Source organism: Lepidochelys kempii, chromosome 6 (genome assembly GCF_965140265.1).
Source record: "Lepidochelys kempii isolate rLepKem1 chromosome 6, rLepKem1.hap2, whole genome shotgun sequence".
Classification (NCBI taxonomy): Eukaryota; Metazoa; Chordata; order Testudines; family Cheloniidae; genus Lepidochelys; species Lepidochelys kempii.
Genome location: NC_133261.1, coordinates 47245955 through 47272964, shown reverse-complemented (window position 1 = coordinate 47272964; position 27010 = coordinate 47245955). Strand labels below are relative to the sequence as shown.

General features: G+C 40.0%; 1 protein-coding gene across 7 annotated transcripts in view; it reads left to right on the top strand.

The window, feature by feature from the left end:
* Positions 1–27010, top strand: part of GAS2 (growth arrest specific 2) — a 157754-nt gene that overhangs the window by 17895 nt on the left and 112849 nt on the right. For 2 of the 7 annotated variants that reach the window (XM_073347823.1, XM_073347820.1), the window contains one exon: positions 18565–18726. The exons of 1 other annotated variant lie outside the window; for it this stretch is intronic. In XM_073347823.1, the coding sequence (XP_073203924.1) occupies positions 18585–18726 (142 nt within the window). In that variant the 5' untranslated portion in view covers positions 18565–18584. Of the gene's footprint in view, positions 1–4663; positions 4706–4798; positions 4926–5619; positions 5761–11936; positions 12000–18564; positions 18727–27010 lie in introns of those variants that run through there. 4 more of the 7 variants (XM_073347822.1, XM_073347819.1, XM_073347821.1 and 1 more) reach the window with 4 other exon arrangements.

The window sequence follows — 27010 nt, the reverse complement described above, 5'->3', positions numbered from 1 at the left end:
TGTTATTAAGGACTCTGAGGACTGTTTGAATCTTACTAAACTAGACCTAGGTGAAGGTCACAAAAGAGATGTTGTGGCATGCTTAAGGGGCCTGAAGAGGGAGCTAGGAGGAGCAGAGTGCCTTCAAAGTGACCCCTGGTCATGGGGGGTTGCTCAGAAAATGGCTGCCCTGTCACAATATAGGATAAGAAAATTATATTTTGATAATAAAAGAATAGTTTCAGAACATACTAAAATGAAAAAAAAATACAAACCCAGTCACACCTTAAAAACCCATCAAAAATCATATTACCCTCTAAGCAACTAAACAACATTGCTGTTGAACTCTTGTCCTCCTGTTACCTCCCCCCTCCTGTTACCTCCCTCTCCCCCTGTTGCTTTTTGTGTCCACAGTGGATAGATTCTGACACCCTTAGTTATGTTGAGTAGTACTTCACTGTAATAAGTAGCCCCATTGAGTTTTTTGGGGATGCTGGTGGAATAAGTTGCTACTCAGTGTGAGTAAGAGTGGCAGAATCTGACCTTTAGATTATAAAATCTTATGAGCAGGAACAGTGTCTTCTGTATGTTTTGTGAAGCACGTAGCAAACTGCTGAGCATGTTAAAAAACAACAGTAGTAATCTGTGCAGATAAGGTTTTTCTTATTGTTGAATGGTTGTAAGAGCTATGGTACCTTAAAATTATTTTGAGCCGATTCTAGAAGTGATAATGTCATAGATTATTGTGGTAAGCATCCATTTTCCATCATCCTGGACAGAATGTTGTACATGCCTAGCCAGATACAGATCAGCAGTCGCCTTTCTGTATTAAGGGAGGTTACATAAGAGCATCATCATCAGTAGTGATTCCTTGATGAATACATCAAGTCTATGATAAAGACGAACCAATTTATTATTATTTAGATTTGCGGTTGTCAACACAATGTCATTTGGTATTTTTACTCAGACTGTGTTCTATAGCAATGAATTCACAATTGTGACAGATAGCAATAAAACTTTATGAACATTTTTGAAGTAGTTATAAATGATGTGTGAACTATACTTATAGAAAATGTTTGTGGTAAAGCAAGTTTACACAATACGAAGTAAATCGTATTTCCTTGCAGTGTCAAAATAGTTTGTAGATGTTATTCATAAAAATGTGAATTTTAGTGCAGAATTGATAAATGCTTATGAAACCAACATGTGCAATGGGTTTATAAAGACAATGTTAACTTCTGGCATGCCTAATTTTGATGACAGTTGAAATGATAAATCCAGTTGTTACTTTCAAGCGTGACTGAATTCTTTTGAAAGTTTGCCCATTTTCAGAATATTTATGTCTCTTCTTCAAGCTGCCAAACACAGAGATGACACATACTGCCCTCAATCTGTTCATTCCTCTACTCTATTTAATGAAGATTATAAACATTGGGGCATCTGACACCATAGCATGGACGCTGAATTCTCATATGATCAGATGGGGCCTCCTGCATGACACAGGCCATAGAACTTCACCTAACAATCCCCCATCAAGATAAATAACCTCTGATTGAGATAAAGCTTTTATTTTAGAGGGAAAAAAATCCAGTTTTGATTTAAAGACTCCACATGATGGAAAACTTATCACAGCTTTTGGTGTCTTATTAATTACCCCCAAACACACTTCAAATTTGTATCTTATTTCCAGTTTGAACTTTGCTGACTCCAACTTCCAGCCATTAGAGCCTCTAGTATATATACCTTCTCCCTGTGTAGATAATTATAGACCATGATCACGTAATCTCTTAACCTTCTTTTTTCCTAAATTTAATCGTTGAAACTACTTTAGAGGTATATAAGGCATGTCTTCTAGACCACAAATCATTTTTATAACTCTTCTCTGAATCTTTTCCAATTTTTCAACATCTTCTTAAAAATGTGGACAACAGAAGTGGATGGTCTCACCAATGTCATACTCAGAGGTAATGTCACTCTTCCGATTCTTAAAGTTATGTGAATGGCCATGTATAGTACATATTGTCCTAAATGTGGTAGTAATTTTGACACAGAATAGCAATAATTGAAATTGAGTGTGCATTGACTAAGACTTTGTGCGGAACCATAGCATCCCCTCACAAGCTGCTTTCTCCTCAGGCCTCCCCAAGCCCTGTTCACTCTGCTACCCCCTCCACGTAGTTGCCCCTCCCCTCAATGTCCACTTATACCCCAGGTTCCTTTGGTGGTGGTCTGTGTCTGGATGTTACCAGAATGAGTGCATAAAGTTGAATGTTTGTTGGGACTATGGTTGTTCAGCTAGAAGGAACCAAGGAAATGTGAACAAAACAGGACAAAATTTCAAAAGGGGAGCATTTTTATGTTTCCTCTGCAAAAGTTAACAAGTTAACATAAACTTACACAGAAAATTCAATGATTCTTTGATAAAATACTGTGTTAAATTTAGACTCTAAATTCAGTTATTAAAGTAGAAAACAGAGATTTTAGTTCTGACCTTTAAATACAAATCTCAATGCACTCGTAATTGTGGTGTCACTATCGATGGCTCCAATGTTGATTTCAGATGCATGCTTGGTAGTTCTGTAGTAGACTGTTCCAACCAGTCCTTCTTGGATAGGGTTTAATCTAAATTGTACAGGTGTTGTGGATTTTAACTGTTGTACAGTATGTTGCATATTCCCCTTCTAGCATTTGACAGTTCTTTTCCAAGTGATGATGAGTAATCATAGCAACTAAAACAATAAAAGTATAAAAAGATTAAATATCATCAAAGCTCTATGAGAATGAATCATCTTTTACTACCAATCAAGGGTGCTGGAACAATTTTTATAGTGGGGGTGCTGATCATGGAAATTATGTATTTGGTGTTAGTTATTACTACTTCAAGCCAGGGAGTGCAGCAGCACCCCTAGTTTCAGGACCACTGCTACCAGTTGCAGATCTTGGAATGTTTGGTATACGCTCTCCATATGAAGGAGGTGTCCACATCTCATTCTGGCTAGAAAGCCTTTGCACTACCTTTTTGAATCTTTCCATAGTCATGTATACAAATGTGCATTTGACTTTTTAATCATTGAAAATCTGGAGTAGGCTCAGAGCTTGAGTCCATGTGTAGGATTTCTCCTAAATTTAGTGGGAAGTCATGTGCTTTGAGGATAGTGCAGGCATGGAAGACTCAACTAGAGACACAGAACATTTTCTAAATGGAATGTTTTTAAAGTTTTCTATTAGATGACAGCAGGTCGTTCAGCAATACAGTGGTACTGGAAAGTTCCTTCTCAGCTCAAGACTGAATTGATGTGGAATATAAATGTTGTTCATTATCCTTTAAAAGATTGTTTCTCAAGGTCACATGAAGTGTTTCACTTCACTTTAGTTTTTGTTAGATTTTTATTTTAATTCAGTATTTGTTCTGTTAGTCTTTTCCTGGGCATAAAAGTGTGGAGTTTTGAGGGCTATGCACAGTTTTGGAGCTATCCCTCTATGTTCCTGACCAGGATCTTGGACTAAACAGAGAAGAGACTGCCCCCAGAATATCCATCCCAAGTTTTACACTGTAAATGCTGAGCCAGGACTTGAGGAGTTTAGTTAGTGATGTGCAGATACTTACAAGATGGATAAAGGTCATCATAGTTATGTACTTCACCATGGAGTCTCAGTGATTTGATTGAAAAAAAACCAACTGAGCAGGTAATAGCCATCAAACCAGCAAGGTTTAGAATAGCCAGTCAGGATACATAAATTTACATAAAGCCTCCACTTACTGATCAGCTGATTGGTTAATAATCAGAGTACAGTAATTTGCTTACATATAGTATTGAGAAATAACCATGCATTAATTATGCAAATCAGGTTTCCCAGCTGATCCAAGTGAAAAAAATTGCATTACTGAGAAATAAGGGTCAGTATGAGCTGCATCTCTCCACAGGGACTGGTTAAGACAATTCCATTTCAGTATAGTGGTTCATAATATGCATTGGGTAGAGCTATTAAATAGCATTATAAGAGAAACATAATTGTGTGCTGTTCATCTGGGGCTTTCTTATGGAAAGCGATAACATGATGCCATTAGGAAAATCAACAAGACAATAATCTCCATCCATTCACAAGAGAAGCAGAAGTTTGAACATCTGTTTCCCCCTATTGAATTCATGAAAGGGCTTCTCTGCACATACAAAAAATGGACTAATAAACAACAGTTGGGGAACATTATCTCTAACATTCATCATAACATTGAAATATACCGAATGCAATAAAAGGGAGGTGGGTGTTTAAACAGCTTTCCAAACAAAACACCTCACCAATTAGTAGATCTTTTAAAAGTGTAACATTGAGTTATTAATGTATCTATTTTAAATTAATTATAGAAGAGCATGAAATCTTGTTGGGAAAAGTGTAATTAACGCTCACTGTCAAAGACACAATGCCCACAAGAGATAAAGCTGAAATTATGTCACCTTGGGCAGCAAAATCAAACGGGTTATAACATAAAATGGTGCTAGTAAGTGCTAAAAAAAAAAAAAAAAATCCTAGCCAGCAATTTTTGGGAAAAAAAAGTTTAAGCTTAAAATATGGGATCCCCCTCCCCCCAACACAGTTTTGGAAGGGGAATAATAATAAAAGGAACTTTGGACCTAAGCGCCAAGTTCCTGCCAAGGGCTTGTAACACAATATCTCAGAGTTTCAAGGGTAATTCAGTGTCAATTGCGCTTGCCGTCCCCCAGAAAAAGTAAGCATTTAACTTCCGTTCGGTCTATGTGGACTGATGAAATGTAGGAAATCTGTTTCTGGAGGGGGAGTGGGGTGTGGGGGGGGAGGTTTCCCAAAGAGAGCACCAAGTGGAGAGATCAGAAGTATGAAGAGTGGCCGAGCTGCTGGCGGTGTGCTGAGGCTGGGAGAACGGGACGGGCTGCAGGAGGAGAAGGGCTTTGTGGCATTGCAAGAAGAAAGTGAGTGAGATTTTTTCCAAGCAAGCGCCTAAGGAGTGCGGGGTGAGGCATGCTGGCCACTAATAAATGGCTAACGAGGGAAGAGAGCTCTGTTTACTGCTACTGTAGTTCGTGCAGGCGTTTGGCTGGATTTACCGAAGTCAGAGCCCGGGCTCCTTTAAAATGTGTTTGATTTGGTTGTTTGTTTCACGGTTGCAGTTGAACAGAGAGAGAAAGGGGTCGGGGGATTTAAGTAAGATAACGATTATTTCCCTTCAGCCTGTCACCTTAGAGCGGGGTTTCTTTTGTTTTCCTCCTCTAATCTTGAAATTGCAAGAACTCTCACGTCCAAAGAGTTTGCGAGTCAGTGATTAATGGGGATACAGCAGGGATAACTGCTTCGAGCGCTGCAGCAGAGAGGTAGGGAAGGGACGGGGAGAGCTGGGCTAGGAAGTTTGCAAATTGCAATCGGTGCGCTCCTGCACAGGTAAAAATCTTTCGTTTGCCTACTCATTGAGGAAGCAATTCCCATCCCCCCCCCTTGAAAATCCGGAGTTTGAAAGTGTCAGGGGGGTAAAGTGTGTGTGTGTGGGGGGGGGGGAACGTTAATGATTTGAGGATCATTATTTCCAGTTCAGAGCTTGCCAGGGTGCAGCCTCTCCGCGCGACTAACAAGAACGCTTTTGAATGCAAATAAACCTTCCATGAATGTTTGCATTGTCTCTCCTTTAATGAGTCGGACTTGGGAAGCTGTGTTATACACCACCCACGGAAAAGCCATCAGTCCGGGTGTATATGCATGGGCCCCGAAGAGAGCAAAATAATACTAACCACCCAGAATAGTATGGATCAGACGGTGAGATGCTCACTTACTTGGGTTCGGGGTAGGGGTGAGTGTTTGGCAACAAAATATTCAGAATGATCCCAGGAGGAGAATATTTTTTGCCTTAGTTGCATGAAAATCTTGTAAATTTCTAGCGCACCATTCGGGACCCTTCTCTGCTTTGTGTCTGGTCTTACCCCGTTCACCAACCCTCGAGCACTATGGTTGGAAGAAAAGGGAAAGGTAGGTTGTTTATATATGACAGCACTGTCCAGTGGAAATATATCTCTGCATCAAACGAAGGAGCAAGTGTTTGGTGGGCTGCGGGCAAGCTATAGTGTCATCACTGCCCACAGAGCTGGGCCACTGGAATTAGGGCGATCTTGACACCCCCCAAAGGACTGGCAGGACAGCACTAATTCCAAACTGAGCTCTTTTCCTTTGCCTTCTTTCTCACGCAATAAACACAAGCAGCAGAAGGGAGGGCAGGCTTTGCCTTTTATGCTGGGATCTTCTGGTTCATATTGTTTTTAGAAACGATCCATTCCTGTTCGAGGAATGTCTCCCCTTTTTGCAGCCATGCTGGGCAGCAGGGCGATCGCCTAGCAGCATGGCTTGCTCTGGCTGCACGTGAAAGGTAAAGGGACTGAGAGCATTCTTTGCTAGTATCTGGGGTAAACGCATTGCAGCCTTCCTCTCCGCCAGCCCCGGAGCATGTCTGACATTTCTTTGAAATTGTGGGGGGTGGGGTGGGGTGGGGAAGGTACTTTTCTTTTAGTCTCCACGCACATTAAAGCTTGGATTGTTTCTTCGCTGCCGAGCCCAGGCTGTGCCAAGTGTAATGATTTTGTGATGTGGATTATGATTTAATAGGAAATTAGCTGACATTCCTAAATTCATTTCATATGGTACAATCGGCCATCTGATGAGAATTACATTGTGGAACCCAGGTTGGAACCTCAGCCAAATCGTGATGAAGGAGGTGAGGCAGTGAGGAACTAGCAATCCTTCCAGCCACCCAGCTCTTCTTGATTTTCAGTGGGACCTCGGCCCCTGAATCACTTAGGGGCTTTTGAAAAAAAATTACATCTGTTCTCATTATAATTTGATCAGAAAGGAGACAGGCTTAATATTAGGGGCACCTGTCCTGCTCCCATGTTAGTCATTTTAAGCTTGGCCATTGATTTCATGGGAGCCGGAGCAGGCCTAGCAACATTTAAGAATGAAATGCAAAGTCATAGGAGCTGCTGATTATTGGCAAGAAACCCACATTATTCTGCAAAAAGAACAGGAGTACTTGTGGCACCTTAGAGACTAACAAGTACTCCTGTTCTTTTTGCAGATACGGACTAACACGGCTGCTACTCTGAAACCTGTCATTATTCTGCAGGCATTTTAAAAAAAATAATTAAACTCATCAGGCAAACACCTATTAAAATTTGCCATCTGTAATACACATTATCACTTCTTTAGCTAATGGAGACTAAGGTTTAGATTTGACCTTTCTGTACAATTTTTTTAACAATCATTTTGATTAGGCAAGTAGAAAAATGAGGAGTAAGGGCTAGACCCTGCAGTCCTGCAAGTCAACTATCAGGATTTTTGTCTGCCTTAAGAATCAGGATCATTACCTAGAACGTATCATTTTATGGCAAAGTTAATATCGAACATTCCTAAAGCTTTGTTATTATGTGTGAGAGAGAGAGACAAACAACATTCCTGCTTTCCTTTTGGTCGAACAAACATTTTGCAAGACAGCAACGCTGTCTGTGGTAAAAACAGTATTGGAAATTCCTAGGCTTTCAGTAACCTAGAATATTTTTTTTTAAAGTTAATTTGTTGCTGGCTTCAAACCAAGGGTCTTATAAGTTCAAAATATCAATATACAATCCTGTGCTAGGTTCCAGATACACATTTTAAGTACAGTGCACATTTGTATCCTGTATGTTCATAACACAAGGGACAAATGCTTCTTGTGAATCAGAGTTTACTTTATCAGTCTAGATCACATTTTGATGTAAGCCCTTAAAAATTCTAATTGATTAATGAGTTTCAGATGGTGATTCCCTTCTATTCCCCCTCCTTTTTAACATCTACAGTATACTCCAAGCTAATCTGGGAGAGCACCAGAAACACTGAGCTAAATTAGTTGTGTATAGTTATAAGGATAATAAAAGAACTAGAAAAATGAATTTCTTACAAAAATATAATCTTGGTTTCTGCATCTGTGCAAATAGGTTTTATCCTATTAATTGTTGTAGTTAGAAAAGACAATTAAAATGAGTGTTATAACCATCTTGGTCCCAGGATATTAGGAGACAAGGTGAGTGAGGTCCCATAAAAGATACTACTTCACCCACCTTGTCTCTCTAATTAAAATTAGAGATCTGTGTACTTAAAATAATGTAAGTAAGAGTAACATATAATATTTTATATAAGGTAAAATTCTTTAAGGGTTCAGTAAGAATAATATATCATGGCAGCAAAATCAGAATTGGATAAGTATAGTCCCTATTATTCCATAAGAGTTAAAGGGTACGATGAGGGCAATTATTGCAGTTCTCTATAGTAAGTCATAGCATCTTAGAAGTCAGAGATGACAAGACCGATAAGTTCATATATAGTCCATCCTTGCCAACAGCTGATTGTTATCTATATTTTATTTAGTGCTATTTTTAGTCCAGTTTTAAGTGTCTCAAGTGATGGACATTCCCCTACTTCATTTGGGAGATTATTCTACTGTCTAGCAGATCTTGTTACTGGGAAGAATTTCCTGACACTAAGGAAAACAATTTCATAAATTGTTGTTCACCTCTGTGGCTATTGGGAAGAGGTTAATCAATGTATATATTAGGAACAAAACAAAAGATTATTTCAAATGCAGCATTTAGTCTGTAGACTAATCTCATACATATTCTGAGTCTGCAGGACCATAAGCCCTGGGCAAAGGACAACTTGTAGTTTTGTTTTTAATAACATTAGTAAGATCAAATTTTCAAATGTGGGTGTTTAGATTGCACCTGCATATTTTATGCTCAAAATCATTGTGTATGCAAAACCTGTATTTGTTCTCCTGAAAGCAATGATTGCATGCAAGGGACCCTGTTTGTTTGCAGGTTCATGTTTGCTTAAACAAATACACAAACAGACTTTGTGTTTGCAATTTATGGTGCCCTAATGATGAAAATTTGATCTATTAAAGTCTCTATTTTTTAATATCCTCTTTTGCTAACCCCCCAAATATATAGTTATTTGCATATGCTTACTTCAAAATGAGTCAACCAATGCACCAAACAACACTCTGAAATTCTGCTGAAGGGCCAGAATTTTGTTCTTTTCCATATCCTTCTTGATGTGATTAGAACTAGCAGGGAGATCCAGCAGAGACCCATGCCAGATACTCATGAGCTCTGCTTTGGCTTTTGATCCTCACTTCTTCTCCCTTTCCAAAATGACTGCTATCCAATACCATTACCTTCTCTCCAAGTCAGCAAGAAATTGAGAGAGGGACATCAGCTGCAACTGCAGACAAAGGCAGTGTACACCGCTTCTGTGTAGCATTATAGATTGCAGTCCCTGTGGTGAAAGCACTGGCTACTCACTTCCAAGATGTTTTCCCACTGGTACCAGTGACTGTGAAGCTACTGCAGAGTTGCGTATCATGTGAACCTTTTACTTTATAGTATACTTTGCTTCTTCTGCAGCTAGCAGGCTTTCCCAACTCTCATCTCACACAAGAGGGAATTTAGCATAAACCCTGAATATTTGAGTTCTATGCAGATGGAATGAAATTCACCCCTCTAATCCAGGTGCCAGTTGTGAAGAACATGTGGGCCACTGGATCAGCATAAATGCAGATCTGCAGTTCCTTCAATAGTCCTAGATAACACCATCTCACTTGCAAATTGACTTTCGGCATTGGTCCCACATAGGCTGAGTCAATGATAGTAAGGGGGAATTTAAGTACATTAGGAACAAAAAGAATCCTAACAATAGTATTGTTCCATTTCTAGATAGAAATGGTAGGAATTATCAATAATAAGCAGAAAAGGCAGAAGTGTTCAATAAATATTTCTGTTCTGTATTTTGGAAAAGCAGATGATGTAGTCATATCATATGGTAACACTCTTTCAATTCTGCTAATGTCTCAGGAGGATGTTAAACAGCAACTACTAAAGTTGGACATGTTAAATCAGCAGGTCCAGATAACTTGAATCCATGAGTGTTAAAAGAGCTGGCTGAGGAGCTCACTGGACCATTAATGTTGCTTTTCAATAAGGCTTGGAACATTGAGGAAGATCCAGAAGATTGGAAGAAAGCTAATGTTTTTAAAAGATAAACTGGATGACCTGGTAATTATAGGCTTGTCAGACAGAGATTGATCCTGAGCAAGATAATGGAGTGACTGATATGGAATTCTAATAAAGAATAAAAGGAGGGTAATATAATTAATGCCAATCAACATGGGTTTATGCAAAAGTGATCCTGTGAAACTAACTTGATATCTCTTTTTTGATGAGATTAGAAGTTTGGTTGATAAAGGCAATAGTGTGGATACTTAGACTTCTGTAAGGTGTTTGACTTGGTATTGCACAACATTTTGATTAAAAAACTAGAACAACATTAAAATTACAATGGTTGACATTAAATGGATTAAAAGCTTGCTAACTGTGATAGGACTCAAAATGTAATAGTAAATGAGTAATCATTGAGTGGAAATGTTTCTAGTGGAATCCCGCAGGGATCAGTTCTTGGCCCTATGCTATTTAACATTTTTATCAATGACTGTAAGAAAACAAAAAATCATCACTGATACAGTTTGCAGATAACCCAAAAATTGGAGGAGTGATAAATAATTAAGAGAACAGTGCAATCTGGATTACTTGATAAACTGGATGCAAGCAAACAATATGCATTTTAATATGACTAAATGTAACTGTATAAATCTAGGAACACAGAATGTAGGTCATACTTACAGGATGGGGACTCTATTCTGGGAAGCAGTGACTATGTAAGAGTTGGGGTGGGGAGGGGAACGGTGGATAAACATCTGAACATGAGCTCCCAGTGTGATGCTGTGGCCAAAAGAGCTAATGTAATCCTTAGATATATAAACAGGGGAATCTCAAGTAGGAGTAGTGAGGTTATTTTACCTCTGTATTTAGCACTGATATGACTGCTGCTGGAATATTGAGCCCAGTTCTGGCGCCCACAATCTAAGAAGTATATTGATAATTTGGAGAGGTTTCAGAGAAGAGGCACAAGAATGACTAAAGGATTAGAAAACATGTTTTGTAGAGACAGACTCAAAGAGCTCAATCTATTTAGATTACCAAAGAGAAAGTTAAGGGGTGACTTGATTACGGTCTATAAGTGTCTATGTGGGAACCCAATATGTAATAATGGGCTCTTCAGTCTAGCAGAGAAAGGTGTAACATGATCCAATGGCTGGAAGTTGAAGCTAGACAAATTCAAATGGGAAATAAGCTGTATATTTTTAACAGTGAAGGTAATGAACCAGTGGAACAATGTATCAAGGGTTGTGGTGGATTCTCCATCACTGACAATTTTTAAATCAAGATTGGATGTTTTTCTAAAAGATACACTCTAGCAATTATTTTGGGGAAATTCTATGGCCAGTGTTATACATGAGGCCAGACTAGATCACAATGGTCCCTTTTGGCCTTGGAATCTCTTAATCTGGGCCAGCACAGATACCAGTTCCATGGCATGTAGCAGGTGCATAGTTACCCCATTCTGCTGCTCAGCATACCCATGCAGCTTCATGCTAGGCTTAAGTGGTATAGAGAAACTTGTGGTAGGCCCTAGGACCAGGAATGAATTGGGTGAGAGTACTGAACACAGTATCTATTTGGCTTGTGAAAATACTTGCCAAACACCCTTTTTAAATCTTGGTGTGAGTGTGTTTTTTGTTTGTTTGTTTGTTTTTTAATAGCTGAACACAAATCTCATGAATGGTTCTGCTTTCTGCGGCCCTGGATGCTGAAAACTTCTATTAATCCACAAAGCAAGTAGTGCACTGGTAGCTACAGAATAAGGTTTACTATACTGCTGCACTACTCTGCCTCACCTCTGACCTGGAAGGACAAACTCTAGGGATGAGAAAAGAATTTGGGCTGTGCAGCTGTTCAGCCCCTTACTCTGTCTGCTGAGACTGCAGGCACAGGGCCTGATGTGAATGCCCATCCAGCACCAAATGGACCAAGACAACAAAATTCATTTCATGGAGGCCACTGAATAGCCTTCAGCTGGTAACAACTTTTAGTCATTGCTTACCTGTGCTGATTTGAAATGGTAATTTAGAGGTGAAAGGTGCTATATCCCATTACTATTTCCCTATTTATGATACGTATATGTCCCTCATTACCCTAGGGTCTGAGCACCTCACAATGCCCCTGTGGCAAAGGGAAATGCTATTATCCCCATTTTATAGGTGAGGAACTAAGGCCTACATCCTCAAAGGAATTGAATGTATTGAAATCAATGAGTGAGGTGCCTTAATACCTCTGAGGATCTAGGCCCAAGTGACTTGTTCAAGGTTATAGAAGAAGTCTGTATTGGAGCAGGGAATTGAACACACATCTTCAGAGTCCTAGGGTAGGCCTTAGCCACTGGACCATCTCACCTCTCTGCCCTATGTTCTCTCTTCTATCCATCTATGCTTTTTAATACACAACTAGACAGCAAGTGTGAAAAATCGGGACAGAGGTTGGGGAGTAATAGGAGCCTATATAAGAAAAAGACCCCAAAATTGGGACTGTCCCTATAAAATTGGGACATCTGGTCACCCTACTTACACCTGATGATCATTGACAGACATCAGCAGATAGTTTAAATTACACTGCTGGCAACACACTCAGTTGAGTTACAATACACAGAAAACTAAATGTGCCACTGTAAAGCAAAATAAAAACTTCACTGTTTGGTGGGAGCAAACAAGGAGGAATGTAACTTTCCAGCTTGTTGAAACTGTTACGTGTCATTAGGTGTACTGTAAACTATCCTGAACTGAATTCTTTACCTAAACAATGAGCCTAAGAATTTGAGATGCCTTATTGCTGTCACAGGGGTGGGGAAAAAAAGGATTGCACTGCATAAATATGACTTGCAACAAAACAGACTGTAAGTAACGTTCTGTCCTAGCTTATGTCACTTTCAGAAGAGTAGTGGACGAAATTTATTTCTTGAGGAGCAAGGCATTTTAGTGGTAAGTTTTAAACATTCTTATGCGTGTCTGGTGATAGGTTCAGTTTCTTAAAGAAAAGCTGACAGATTCCATAACAAGAGAAATTCTACATGCATTTCTACAAATTGATGTTAATGCTTTGTTATAGCTGATGTTATATCAATGGCTTTACTGTTTAAAATACAATAATGTTTGGGGGTAAAATGCTGGTAACTTAAGGCTAGACTGTCAAGTCCTTAATGATTTCAATGAGGGAAGGGATGAGCCAGTGCTAGAGTGGCTTAGGGGTTCAGTTCCCTGCTGTGCCACAGACCGTATCTGTGACATTAGGGAAGTCACTTAGGGCATGTCTATTCTGTAATAAAAAACCTGCAGCACCAAGTCTGAGCCTGGGTCAGCTAACTTGGACTCACAGTGCTCGGGCGTGTGGGGCTAAAAATTGCAGTGTAGCTGTTTGGGCTGGGACTGGAGTCTGGGCTCTGAGAGCTGTCATGGGGGAAGGATACCGAAACCTGGTCTCCAGCCCGAGCCTGAATGTCTACACTGCAATTTTATAGTGCCATGAGCCCGAGTCAGCTGACCCGGGTCAGCTGTGGCCATGCCATGGATCTTTTATCACAGTGCAGAGGTACCCTACATTTCTCTGTGTTTGAGTTTCTTCTCTGTAAACTTGGGATAACAATACTTCCGTATGTCACTACATAAATACATTAAAGATTGTGAGTTTTTCAGATACTATGGTAATGGGGATCAAAATATAGAAAGTTCATTTCCCCTGAGCAAGGACTGCAAGATCCAGCCTTGGTTATGGCTGGAATTTTCAATAGGAGCTAGGTGCTCAACTCCCACTGATTTTCAGTAGGATTTGAGTGTCTGTCTCCCTTAGACTTCTTTGAAAATCCTAACCAATGTGTAGAGAAATGATACTAGGCAACATTTGGGCTGGTAATGCTAATCAAATTAAACAAGTGAGACAAGTGTTTAAGTGGAAGCCAGAAATTTTATCGCACAGTCACTGTGGAAGGTTAAATTAAGTTTGGATGAACTTCCCAGATTTAATATGAGGAAGGTCAGTGTTAGCACACAAAAAACAACTCAAAAAACAATAAAGAATTCCACAACTTTGCCACTGGTACTGACAATTTGAAGCACATGGCCAAACCTACCAATCTTCAGCCTTTTCTTTTAGGCTGATGTTATTCTCAAAGTGGTCATGGGTGTCAAAGGTAAGTGGTTAGCGGCGGGAGATAAGACAGGTTGGTGGAGAAATGGGGGAAAAAAGGGGAACCCTCCTTCCCCTTTAGGAAGAGAAATAGTGAAACTTTACAAAAGGTAGTGGATACAGTATTTATCCATCTGTGATTGTGTCACTGGTCTTTCCTCATCCTACCTCACCCCTGCCAATCTAGCTGTTACCCTACACTCCCCCCTATCATATGCAACCCCCCCGCCACCATTCACCAGTTGACTTGATTCCGCCTGCACTTGACCATAACATCTCAATGTGTCCCCCTCCTGGTTTAGAACCCCTCCCCTGCCCAGCTCTCTCAGCTCCTTTCAACCCCTACCAGCTCAGAAGAGCCACTCACATGACATCTACATACTGAGAACCCCTCTTCTTTCTACCTAAACTCACTACCATTCAGAAACATTCCCTTCAGTGTGAATCTTCTCCCACCGGTTACCGCCCTCACACTCATACCTCCATGAGCAGAACTATTCCCCCTTCTACCTCCTAACTCCCATTAGGGTTGTCAACTCTCCAGGATTGGCCGGGAGTCTCCCGGAATCAGCATCAATCTCCCAGTGACTGTTGAAAGCAATCTGGGAGATTTTAATAGGATACTTTAAGAATGACATTACCTCATGTTGGGGAAAAACAACTCCCGGAATAGCTTCAGTCAAACCTTAACTCCCATCACCACCAGGCTCAAAAGTTCCTTCTGCTCAGAACCCTCCCCATCTTTTATTTGTTGCTGGGTCTGGGAAAGGCAAGAACCAGGTCAGCAGTGAGTGTGTGCAAACAGCCCTGTACTGTGAGTCTGAACTGAAATAGCAACATGTATGCTTGAATTCCATGCTTTGTGCCTCCTTCTGCTGGCAGAAGCCCATATGCTCAATGGGCTGCAGGGAACATGTGTAGACAGTGCTGTTCTTTGTCTGTTTTTTTGCACTAATTCCATAGTCCCTGCTGTGTGAGCCTCCAGAAACCCCCTAGTGGCAGGCATGTATAACGCAGCCTACAGAGCCAGGTTGGAGCAGCCTCGGCCCCACCAAAAGTCAAACGTGGTATGTCTACACTACAGACACCCACAGCTTGCCCATGCTGGCTCAGGCTCACGGGGCTCAGGTTAAGGGGCTGTTTAATTACGATGTGGACCCTCCCACCTCTCAGGGTCTTAGAGCCTGGGTACCAACCCAAGCCCTAATGTCTATACCGCAATTAAACAGTCCCTTAACCTGAACCCTGTGAGCCCAAGTCAGCTGGCCTGGGCCAGCAGTAGGCTTTTAATACAGTGTAGAAATACCGACACTGTCAGCAGGTGGCACTGCACCCTGCAGTATCACAGGCACACTGCAGTTTCAACATTTATTGGTGGGGCTCCTTGGTGGGGAACATTTCACCATACATGTATCCTTGGATGCAGAAAGGCAGTTTTCTCCCAAGGAGAATCCTAAGCCACAGTGTCTTTTTATTTCTTCCAGAGCAACAATGTGGTTTCTAGATTTTCCAATGAATATATCCGAGAATAAATGAAATGAAATAAAAAGATGATTATCTTAAAGTCTTATCTGTAAACCTAGAAAGAGACTGTGCAAAAATGGTACCTTTTACTTTGCTTCCCTTGGACATCCTGAGTCATATGTATTTATTTAAATGAGTAAGATAAGTTTTTACTACTATTCCGCCATAAAAACAACTATGGGAGAGTGACCTGGATTACATTCTGGCTCACACATCAACCTAACTATTACCTGCAGGAGAATAACTTTTTGACTCTTTTATAACTTCTGGAGAGAAAGGATGAAATAGAGAAGATTTTAATACTGACTGTCATAGAATCCCTGTGACAATTTGGACAAGTCGCTTAACCTCTTTGAGTCTCAGTTCCCCTAGCTGTGAAATGGTGATGATAATACCTCCCTATCTCACTGTAATATTTTGAGGAACTCAGCTACTCTGGTGAAGAATGACATAGAAAAGCTTTAAAATAAGTTATGATGGTGGAATATTTATTGTATTTGATGCACAGGCCAGAAAGAACCCACTTGGAGAGTCAGATTCCAGGCTGAGTTTGCAGAGCTGACAGCTTGAAAAATCTTTTGTTGTTTGCCCCCCAAAAATGAGCAGATTTGACCTGGATGTCATTAACCAAGAAACTATAAAACCACGATGTCATTTTTACAGTCAATTTTCAAAGCAGAGCTACACTTTAATTGCATACCTTTCTCACTCCAAAGTCCCTTGACTTGCAAAGGAGTTTTGGTTGCACAAGCAATGCAGGATCAGGCCCATTATTTGTAATTTTTGTCTCTTACCAACATACATCTAAGTTCTAATGATAATTCAAAAACTTACTTTTACCTTGGGGGGAGAGAATCTAGTTTGTTTGTGTGTTTTTCACTAACCAAAAAAGCAGAATGATTTCTGTGGAAAACATATTCTAAATAACGATAACTAGTATGAGCCTATTTATTCAAAATGCCACAGGGACATCCAGAACTTTAGTAGAAGCAGAATTTTGGATGAGGAGGGAAGTGATACACTAAACACATTGACAGGGGCTAAACAAGAGATTAACCAGATGTTTTATCTAACAAGAAGTTTGTTACCCAGGGCATGGTTAAATGAGGGAGGAATAATTTTAATCCATATATTATATTGTCCCAAATTCTAGTGTATATGAAATGCTGCAGTCATTTTTTTTTACAAAAGCCTTTGTATATCCTGCAACCATTTTTCTTCTCTCTTACTATATCTAGCTAGCTAGCTAGCTAGATATAGATTTAATATAATGTCTGTTTTATGAACTAATTTGATATTGAGTTAATAAAATCCAAAAGTTAATAAAATTGAATATCTCAAAATTCCAGTAGATACAATGCATATGTTAATTTATTCAGTGTTAAATGATTGTGTACATAATGAATGGTAACAAATATATGCCTGATTTTTCTTTGAGAGAACCATGTCTCCTCTTTTCCACCAAATCTGTCTTTTCAAACCTCTGCCGCTGCTCAAACATTGGCTGATGGATTGAAGTCACATTTGGCATCAGAAAGACGTGCCATCAGTGGCAGAAAAATGTTCATATAACAGGTCGTTCATAAGATCAACGTTCATAAAATCAGGGTGCCATTGTCTGACCACTGTCATAGGATAGCAAGTTGTTCTTCCCTATTTTTAAAGTCACTGTTACCTATCGGCTGACTCATGACTTCTAGACACTATGCAAGGGGCAGAAGGAAACAGCCATCAGCAGTGCATCCTGCCCTGCAATCATCTTACAAGTGCAGGTCACAATGGCACAGAACAGCCAGGGTAAATAAGCATCTTCCTGATCCTTTAGAAAAGAACAGTGAGAACCCTGCCTAATGCCATCTGCACAATACAGTGTATCAGCTGGCTGACCAGGTCCTGACTGTGCTCACTAGGAGCCATGGTGTGCCAGCTGGGACAGTAGCCAGTCCCCTAACTTGGCACTCTCTTTAGCATTAGGCTGAAACCCTGCTATGCTTCACAGGGACAGGAAGAGTCTGACACCCTTTTCTTTCCCAAGCACACCCATGCAGCAGATGGCAGAATTTGACCTTCAGTAATAGAACTACAATTCCAGTGGGCACTTCACACCTCTGGCTATTGAAATGATTTTAAAAATTAAATTGAGAATAAAATATTGAATGGGAAAATGAAGTACTCTCTCACCTCTAGAGGTGGTTTCCATAGTTCAGAACTGAGGCCCATTAGCATTTGTGTAGGGACGGTGAAGTCGGAAGCTTGCACTGCTACTGTATCTGTTTTGTGGATAAACTCCATCCTCCAGGACTGCTATGCTTTGTATATGTTTGTAGAATAATACAGTAAATTAAAAATAATATTTTAAAGGATTCTTTGTATTTTTTTATGACAATAAAGCTGTAGAATCGACTGATTTCATTTGGTGGAATGGGTATCTGTTTAGTACTGTTAACGGTTTATTGCAGTTGCAGAACTCCCTTACTCATATGCTGTTCTGGGGCCTGATCCAAAGCCCAGTGAAGCTTTCCATGGGTTTCAATGGGCATTGGATCAGGTCCTAATGAATTGTTAGGTCTGTATCTCAAAATGTTTATTTTGATTTGGTTTTAATTATTCCTTGCAGAGTAGTGGATTGTTGGGAACATGTGTACCTGGGTGAGTACAAATAAAACAGACACTATCTATATGATTAAATCACCAGCAAAATGCTCTATTAGCAAAACAAGACTTTCATTGTGTATGTTGTCTCCATGTGTTAGACCTGCATGAGTTTGTCTGACATCTTGCATCCCAGGATCATAGTTCGTTTCAAGCACTGTCAATAAACTTAAAAAAAAAAGAAAGCTTCAGGCCTTATATAATATAATGAGGTACTTTTTTGAAAAAACAGGTATTACAAGTGGATAAACAATGTGCAGTGCTCTGAGCCCAAAGGCACGAGGACCTGGCCTTTCTGATATGCATCAATACAGCCAGTGGCTGGCCAGCAGACATGAGGCCAACTTATTACCGATGAAAGAGGATCTAGCGCTGTGGCTCACAAACCTACTGGGTAAGAATATTTATATAGATATATATGTATGCATGCATGAGCGCGCACACATATTCAAAATACAATTATTGGCAAATTACACTTGTTAGTATGTTAACTTTTGGCCTCTAGTTCAACTGGAAAGGTGGTTCTCCAGACTATTTTCCCTTCCAAATAAGTAGTTACAATTAACTGGCCCCTCTGAGTAATGCAGCCATCAGCAAGGTCAGAAAGACTTTCTTATAAGAGGTACACATCCACATTATTTATCAAGTAACTAGCTAGGTAAACATTGTTCTTCCCCCAGTAACTGTTGGTCCTTGAAACATTTTGAATATTGAAACATTGAACAATTTGAAACATGAAAATGGATATTTATTTGAATTATGTCTTTATGTGGTTTAGTATTTTTGTTGTTACAATGAAAGATGTTAATAGCTCTCGTCAATTGTTTCTTTGATCTTGACATCAATTTCAGACCTGGTTAAAGTCAACGGGTGACTTTTCATTCAGGCTAAATGGAAGGAGCATTTAAATGTCCCTTTGTGTATTGATAGCTAAAATATAAGAATTTGCCTCCCAAGGCAAAATATTGTATGATAAAGCCAATCAGAGCTAAGCCATGTGAGCTGAGGGGTTTTCCTGGGGACTGATTGCAAATGTGGTATTGCCTGGATGGAGCTGTGTGTGTCCATGGGTGTGATAGGCAGAAAGTGAGCAGACAGTGAGAGAAGTGGTGAGCATGGCCCTAAGAGGGAGCAAAGACAGCTCTCTATAGGGCACAGGACTCACTGGAGAGAGAGATTTAGAATTTGTGAGTCAGGAAAATGCCTCCTGTTTCTACTCTGTTCAGGGAAACAGGACTTTGTGTATATTCCTTGTTGTAAATAAACAAGCTCACATCAAAGAAGTATTTGAATCATATAATCTATTTCTCCTCCTCACTGAAAAATCTTGGCAAGGCTTCAACTGTTAGCTAACTCTTTAGGCCCAAAAGGGGCAACCGTATTTTAGTAGTTGTGATAGTAAGCACTGTAAGGGTAAGTTATAACTTCCATTCAAGCCTCTGTTCTTCAGTTGGTTATAAGTTGCCTTTTGGGTTCATGTTCCATGTTTGATCCATTAGTTCAGATATGATCTTTTTGGGACAGACATTTCACAAAATCAGTTCAGCTGTTTTAGAGTTATAAAAGAACAAAAAATACACAATTCTGATATATTCAAATCAAAATGTTTGTATTTGCATAACTCAAAAATGGATAAAATGAGAAACTTCAAGTTTAGCTTGTTTTAGTATTCCTCAGTGAAACTCAAATCAGTTCAGTTCTGGAGAAAATCATGTAAGCAGTTTTAAAACTGTGAATATTTAAAATTGATAATTCCATGCATGCACACTAGAATTCTTCCATTCATTTATTTTTGCATATGGTTAGAGAGACAGAGATAAATATTTTAAAGACATTTAAATGTCTTATAACTTGAAAGGCTGTAAGTATACAGTATGCAAAACATTTGCAGCATCTTTAGGTCAGACAGAAGAATATAGTGGTAGCATAGAGAAATCAGGTAAGGAATGCTCTGGATATTGTTCTTGTTTTTGTATAGTAACTACTAATACATATTATCTAAGCATTTACCTCAAAAACCCCTGAAACCTATTTGGCTCAGCATAGCAGTTAGAAAATACAAGTTAAGGAGATTGTAAGCTCACTGAGGCAAGGACCATCTTTTTGTTCTCTGTTTGTGCTAGGCTCTGTACATTGGTTCTGCTCCACAACCGAAGCTTATAATACAAAAAAATCATTTGAGATCATCTAAAGGCAGGATTTGGACCTCAGTTTTTAACTATGATTCAGTTTTGAGCCTTTTGCTCTTCATTTTGGTTCATAAATTATACCTTATGTGACACAGGTTATATTTTAATTTAGAGCACAAGAGCAAACAATCTTACTGCATAGGACAGATAGGAATCATAGAATCATAGAATATCAGGGTTGAAAGGGACCTCAGGAGGTCATCTAGTCCAACCCCCTGCTCAAAGCAGGACCGATCCCCAATTAAATTATCCCAGCCAGAGCTTTGTCAAGCCTGACCTTAAAAACTTCTAAGGAAGGAGATTCCACCACCTCCCTAGGTAACGCATTTCAGTGTTTCACCACCCTTCTAGTGAAAAAGTTTTTCCTAATATCCAACCTAAACCTCCCCCACTGCAACTTGAGACCATTACTCCTTGTTCTGTCATCTGCTACCGCTGAGAACAGTCTAGAGCCATCCTTTTTGGAACCCCCTTTCAGGTAGTTGAAAGCAGCTATCAAATCCCCCCTCATTCTTCTCTTCCGTAGACTAAACATCCCCAGGTCCCTCAGCCTCTCCTCATAAGTCATGTGCTTCAGCCCCCTAATCATTTTTGTTGCCCTCCGCTGGACTCTTTCCAATTTTTCCACATCCTTCTTGTAGTGTGGAGCCCAAAACTGGACACAGTACTCCAGATGAGGCCTCACCAGTGTCGAATAGAGGGGAACGATCACGTCTCTCGATCTGCTGGCAATGCCCCTACTTATACATCTCAAAATGCCATTAGCCTTCTTGGCAACAAGGGCACACAGTTGACTCAGATCCACCTTCTCATCCACTGTAACCCCTAGGTCCTTTTCTGCAGAACTGCTGCCGAGCCATTCGGTCCCTAGTCTGTAGCAGTGCATTGGATTCTTCCTGCCTAAGTGCAGGACTCTGCACTTGTCCTTGTTGAACCTCATCAGATTTATTTTGGCCCAGTCCTCCAATTTGTCTAGGTCCCTCTGTATCCTATCCCTACCCTCCAGCGTATCTACCTCTCCTCCCAGTTTAGTGTCATCTGCAAACTTGCTGAGGGTGCAATCCACACCATCCTCCAGATCATTTATGAAGATATTGAACAAAACCGGCACAAGGACCGACCCTTGGGGCACTCCACTTGATACCGGCTGCCAACTAGACATGGAGCCATTGATCACCACCCGTTGAGCCCGACAATCTATCCAGCTTTCTATCCACCTTATAGCCCATTCATCCAGCCCATACTTCTTTAACTTGCTGGCAAGAATACTGTGGGAGACAGTGTCAAAAGCTTTGCTAAAGTCAAGGAACAACACGTCCACTGCTTTCCCTTCATCCACAGAACCAGTTATCTCGTTCTATGTATGGAAGTATGGAAAGAGACCACATTGGCTTAACCAGGAGATCACCAATGATCTGAAACTCAAAAAAGAGTCCTACGCAAAGTGGAAACTAAGTCAAATTACAAAATTACAAAGGATGAATGTAAACAACCAACACAAGCATGTAGGGACAAAATTAGAAAGGCCCAGGCACAAAATGAGATTAAACCAGCTAGAGATATAAAGTGTAACAAGAAAACATTCTACAAATACATTAAAAGCAAGAGGAAGACCAATGGCAGGGTATGCCCATTACTTATTGAGAGATAAAAGACAATAACAAAAAATGTGGAAATGGCAAATGTTAAATGATTTTTTGTTGTTTCAGTTTTCACCAAAACGTTTAGTAGCAGTTGGACAGCTAACATAATGAACGCCAGTAAAAATGAGATAGCATCTGAGGCTAAAATAGGGAAAGAACAAGTTAAAAATTACATAGACAAGTTAAGGAGTACTTGTGGCACCTTAGAGACTAACCAATTTATTTGAGCATAAGCTTTCGTGAGCTACAGCTCACTTCATCGGATGCATACTGTGGAATATACTGTGGAATGCATACTGTGGAATACTCCCCTACGGGGAGAGGTATTTTTTCATGCTTTGTGTGTATAAAAGATCTTCTACACTTTCCACAGTAGTGGGGGGAGGTATTTTTTCATGCTTTGTGTGTATAAAAAGATCTTCTACACTTTCCACAGTAGTGGGGGGAGGTATTTTTTTATGCTTTGTGTGTATAAAAAGATCTTCTACACTTTCCACAGTATGCATCCGATGAAGTGAGCTGTAGCTCACAAAAGCTTATGCTCAAATTGGTTAGTCTCTAGGGTGCCACGAGTACTCCTTTTCTTTTTGCGAATACAGACTAACGTGGCTGTTACTCTGAAACCTGTCATAGACAAGTTAGATGTCTTCAAGTCGGAACTGCCAGATAAAATACATCCTAGACTACTCATGGAGCTGGCTGACAAGATATCTGACCCCTTAGTGATCATAGTAGGAAGAGGGCCTGAAACATAAGCACATGTATCAGAGGCCTGGTATGAAGCCTGGGCTAAAGTAGTCAAAACCTTGCTGACATAAAGCAAAGTTAAGTTGTGAACAAGAAGCAGGCCCTACTCATAGAATTTGACACGCATAGGGTTGATATTGTAAAAACATATATTCCTAAGAGGTGCTCGGCACAAAACACTCAGGAAAGCACATTTCAGAAGGGTGGTATCAGAACACCCCGACAAACACATTCCCCAAAGATAACAGGAACACGCTGACCCATCTTAAGGATAAAGTCAGCATGACAGCATAATGAATATAGATCAGTGGTGGGCAAACTGTGGCCCGCAGGCTGCATGTGGTGCGTGCCGTTAATCCACTGGCGGACCACCAGACAGTTTGTTTACATTTGCACGGCTGCCCACAGCTCCCAGTGGTCATGGTTTGCCATTCCCGATCAATGGGAGCTGCGGGAACTGATTGCTCACCAGTGATATAGGGGTGTTTTGATTGAACCTACAGGAACCAGGCAATGGGCAATGGGTGGCACCCTAATATGTCAGAGGGTGATACATAACTTGTTTGTATTGGTGTATAAAGATGTATCTCAGAGGGAGTGTCTTTGTCCAGCCGAGGCATACATGTGTTAGTGTAACTGTAGACATTGATCCAGGGAGCTAGGACTGTGCTTTGCTGACAATAAACCTGACTAAGCACCTTTGCACCTTAACGGATTTTGTGGTCATTGGGCAGTTTCCTTGAGATCTGCTGTGCCAGCTATCTGCGCAGAGCTGGGACAGCACAAAGGGAGAACACACATGCAGTCAGCTTAAGTTCTGACTTAATGGATAATGGAGCAAATAATCAAGCAATCAATTTGCAAACATCTAGAAAATAATAAGGTGATAAGTAACAGCATGGATTTGTCAAGAACAAATCATGTTAAACTAACCTACTAGCTTTCTTTGACAGGGAAACAAGGCTTGTGGATAGAGGGGAGGTGGTAGATGTGGTATGTCTTGACTTTAGTAACGCTTTTGATAATGTCTTGCATGACCTTCTCATAAACAAACTAGAGAAATACAACCTAGATGGAGTTATTGTAAGGAGGGTGAACAACTGGTTGGAAAACCGTTCCCAGAGAGTATTTATCAGTGGTTCACAGTCAAGCTGGAAGGTCCTGCAGGGATTGGTCCAGTTCTGTTCAATATCTTCATCAGTGATTTAGATAGGGGCACAGAGAGTACACTTATAAAGTTCTCAGATGATACTAAGATGGGAAGATTTGCACATGCTTTGGAGGATAGGATTAAATTCAAAATGATCTGAACAAATTGGAGAAATGGTTTGAAGTAAATGGGATGAAATTCAATAAGGACAAATGCCAAGTACTCCATTTAGGAAGGAACAATCAATTGCACACATACAAAATAGGAAATGACTGCCTAGGAAGGAGTATTGTGGAAAAGGATATGGGGATTATAGTGGATCACAAGCTAAATATGAGTCAAGAGTGTAACACTATTGCAGAAAAAGCAAACATCATTCTGGGATGTATTAGCAGCAGTGTTGTAAGCAAGACACAGGAAGTAATTCTTCCCCTCTACTCTGCACTAATAAGATCTCAACTGGAGTATTATGTCCAGTTCTGGGTGCCACATTTCAGGAAAGATGTGGACAAATTGGAGAAAGTCCAGAGAAGAAAAACAAACATGATTAAAGGTCTAGAAAACATGACTATGAGGAAAGATTGAAAAAACTGGGTTTGTTTAGTCTGGAAAAGAGAATACTGAGAGGGGACATGATAACAGTTTTTATGTACATAAAGGAGGAGGGTGAAACATTGTTCTCATTAACCTCTGAGGATAGGACAAGAAGCAATGGGCTTACATTGCAGCAAGGGATGTTTAGATAGGACATTAGGAAAGACTTCTTAACTGTCAAGGTAGTTAAGCACTGGAAAAGTTACCAAGGGAGGTTGTGGAATCTCTGTCATGGGAGGTTTTTAAGAACAGGTTAGAAATAAAACTTTTCAGGAATGATCTAGTTATTACATAGTACTGCTTTGAGTGCAGGGGATTGGACTAGACAACCTCTCAAGGTCCCTTCCAGTCCTACACTTCTATGATTCTATGATTTGAACCTTCTCAGTGATATTTCACATAAACCACTGTACGTGTATAGTGCTTTTCAAATGAGCATCTTAAAGGCTTTTATAAAAATTCACCTCACAATATTACCTGCAAAGAAGGTAAATATCATTGTTAGAAAAAATGTTGTGCATGTGTTAATGGTTAATAGAGAAGATGTCAGTACATGGTCTTCAAGAATATGCAGCATAGTTCCTGTGTTTTATAGGAACAATAACATTTCTTCTTGTTCTGCTTTCTAAGTGGCTGTTGTGTAAATTTTTACAACAGCTCTTAACACAGTACACCAATTTTAGAGATGGGGATAGTGAGGCACAGCAAATTGAAATGTCTCAACAAGGTCACAAAAGAAGGGACTGATTCTACAAGCCTTCTATGCACAGAACTCCCATTGAAGCTAATGGGCACTGTAAATATAGAATTGCCCAAGTCAGCCAGAGAGATGAAAATCTTGATGCCTGACCCTCACTTAATCACTAGACAGCTCTCCTTTTCTATTTTAATAACATTTAAAGTCACAGGAAGCTCTTCATGGTTTAAACATTGAACACCCTTGTCATAAATATAAAGGGAAGGGTATACCTTTTTGTATACAGTACTATAAAATCCCTCCCGGGCAGATGCAAAACCCTGTAAAGGGTTAAGAAGCTAAGGTAACCTAGCTGGCAGCTGACCCAAAATGACCAATGAGAGGCCAAGACACTTTCAAATCTGGAGGGGAGAGAACAAAAGGTTGGTCTGTCTGTGTGATGCTTTTACCGGAAACAGTTCAGGAATGCAGCCTTACAACTCCTGTAAAGTTAGTAAGTAATCTAGATAGAAATGCATTAGATTTCCTTTTGTTTAATGGCTGATAAAATAAGCTGTGCTGGATCAAATGTATATTCCTGTTTTTGAGTCTTTTTGTAACTTAAAAGTTTTGAATCTGATTACCCTGTAAGGTATTTACCATCCTGATTTTACAGAGGGGATTTACAGATTTTACCTTTTCTTTAATTAAAATTCTTCTTTTAAGAACCTGATTGATTTGTCATTGTTCTTAAGATCCAAGGGTTTGGGTCTGTGTTCACCTGTACAAATTGATGAGGATTCTTATCAAGCCTTCCCCAGGAAAGGGGGTGTAGGGCTTGGGGGGATATTTTGGTGGGAAGACATCTCCAAGTGGGCTCTTTCCCTGTTCTTCATTTAAAACGCTTGGTGGTGGCAGCATACAGTTCAAAGACAAGGCAAATTTTGTACTTTGGGGAAGTTTTTAACCTAAGCTGGTAAGAAGAAGCTTAGGGGGTCTTTCATGCAGGTCCCCACATCTGTACCCTAGATTTCAGAGTGGGGAAGGAACCTTGGCAACCCTGCTTAAATATTAAACAAGAAAGTACTACTAATCACTAATGAAGCAAAATGGAAACTTGCTTACAGTCCATAACACACAGGTCTCACACTGATAAGAGCATGAATGAGGTCACTTTTCATCAAGAAAGTGGCATCAACAGGAGGGTCTGAAATGCCAAATATAATTAAAAATCTTATTTTCAAATACATGTCAAACGACAACCCTTCACAGTTCTGTGCTAACCTAAACAAGTGCAGCTTTGTTTTAATTATTCAGCATACAGTGTCCAGCGGTTTCATTCTCCCACTGTTTTTCACAAATGGATCCTCTCAGTTGTGCAAGTTTAGTTGCAAGGGAATTACCTCATATCTACACCAGACAGGAGACTTTCTCCATGTTTTTAAAAATAAATGTCTTAACTGACTATGCATTGTTGTTTTTGCTGAATCAAGACATGACTTTTGTTTCACCTAGCTGTTGTTTATTAATTTGCATTCCACAACACTTAAGCTGCACGACAGTCAGGCAGACAGGGAGTCAGACACACTTGGACTCACAGCAATACAGTAGAACCTCAGAGTTATGAACACCTCTGGAATGGTTCGTAACTCTGAACAAAACCTTCTGGTTCTTTCAAA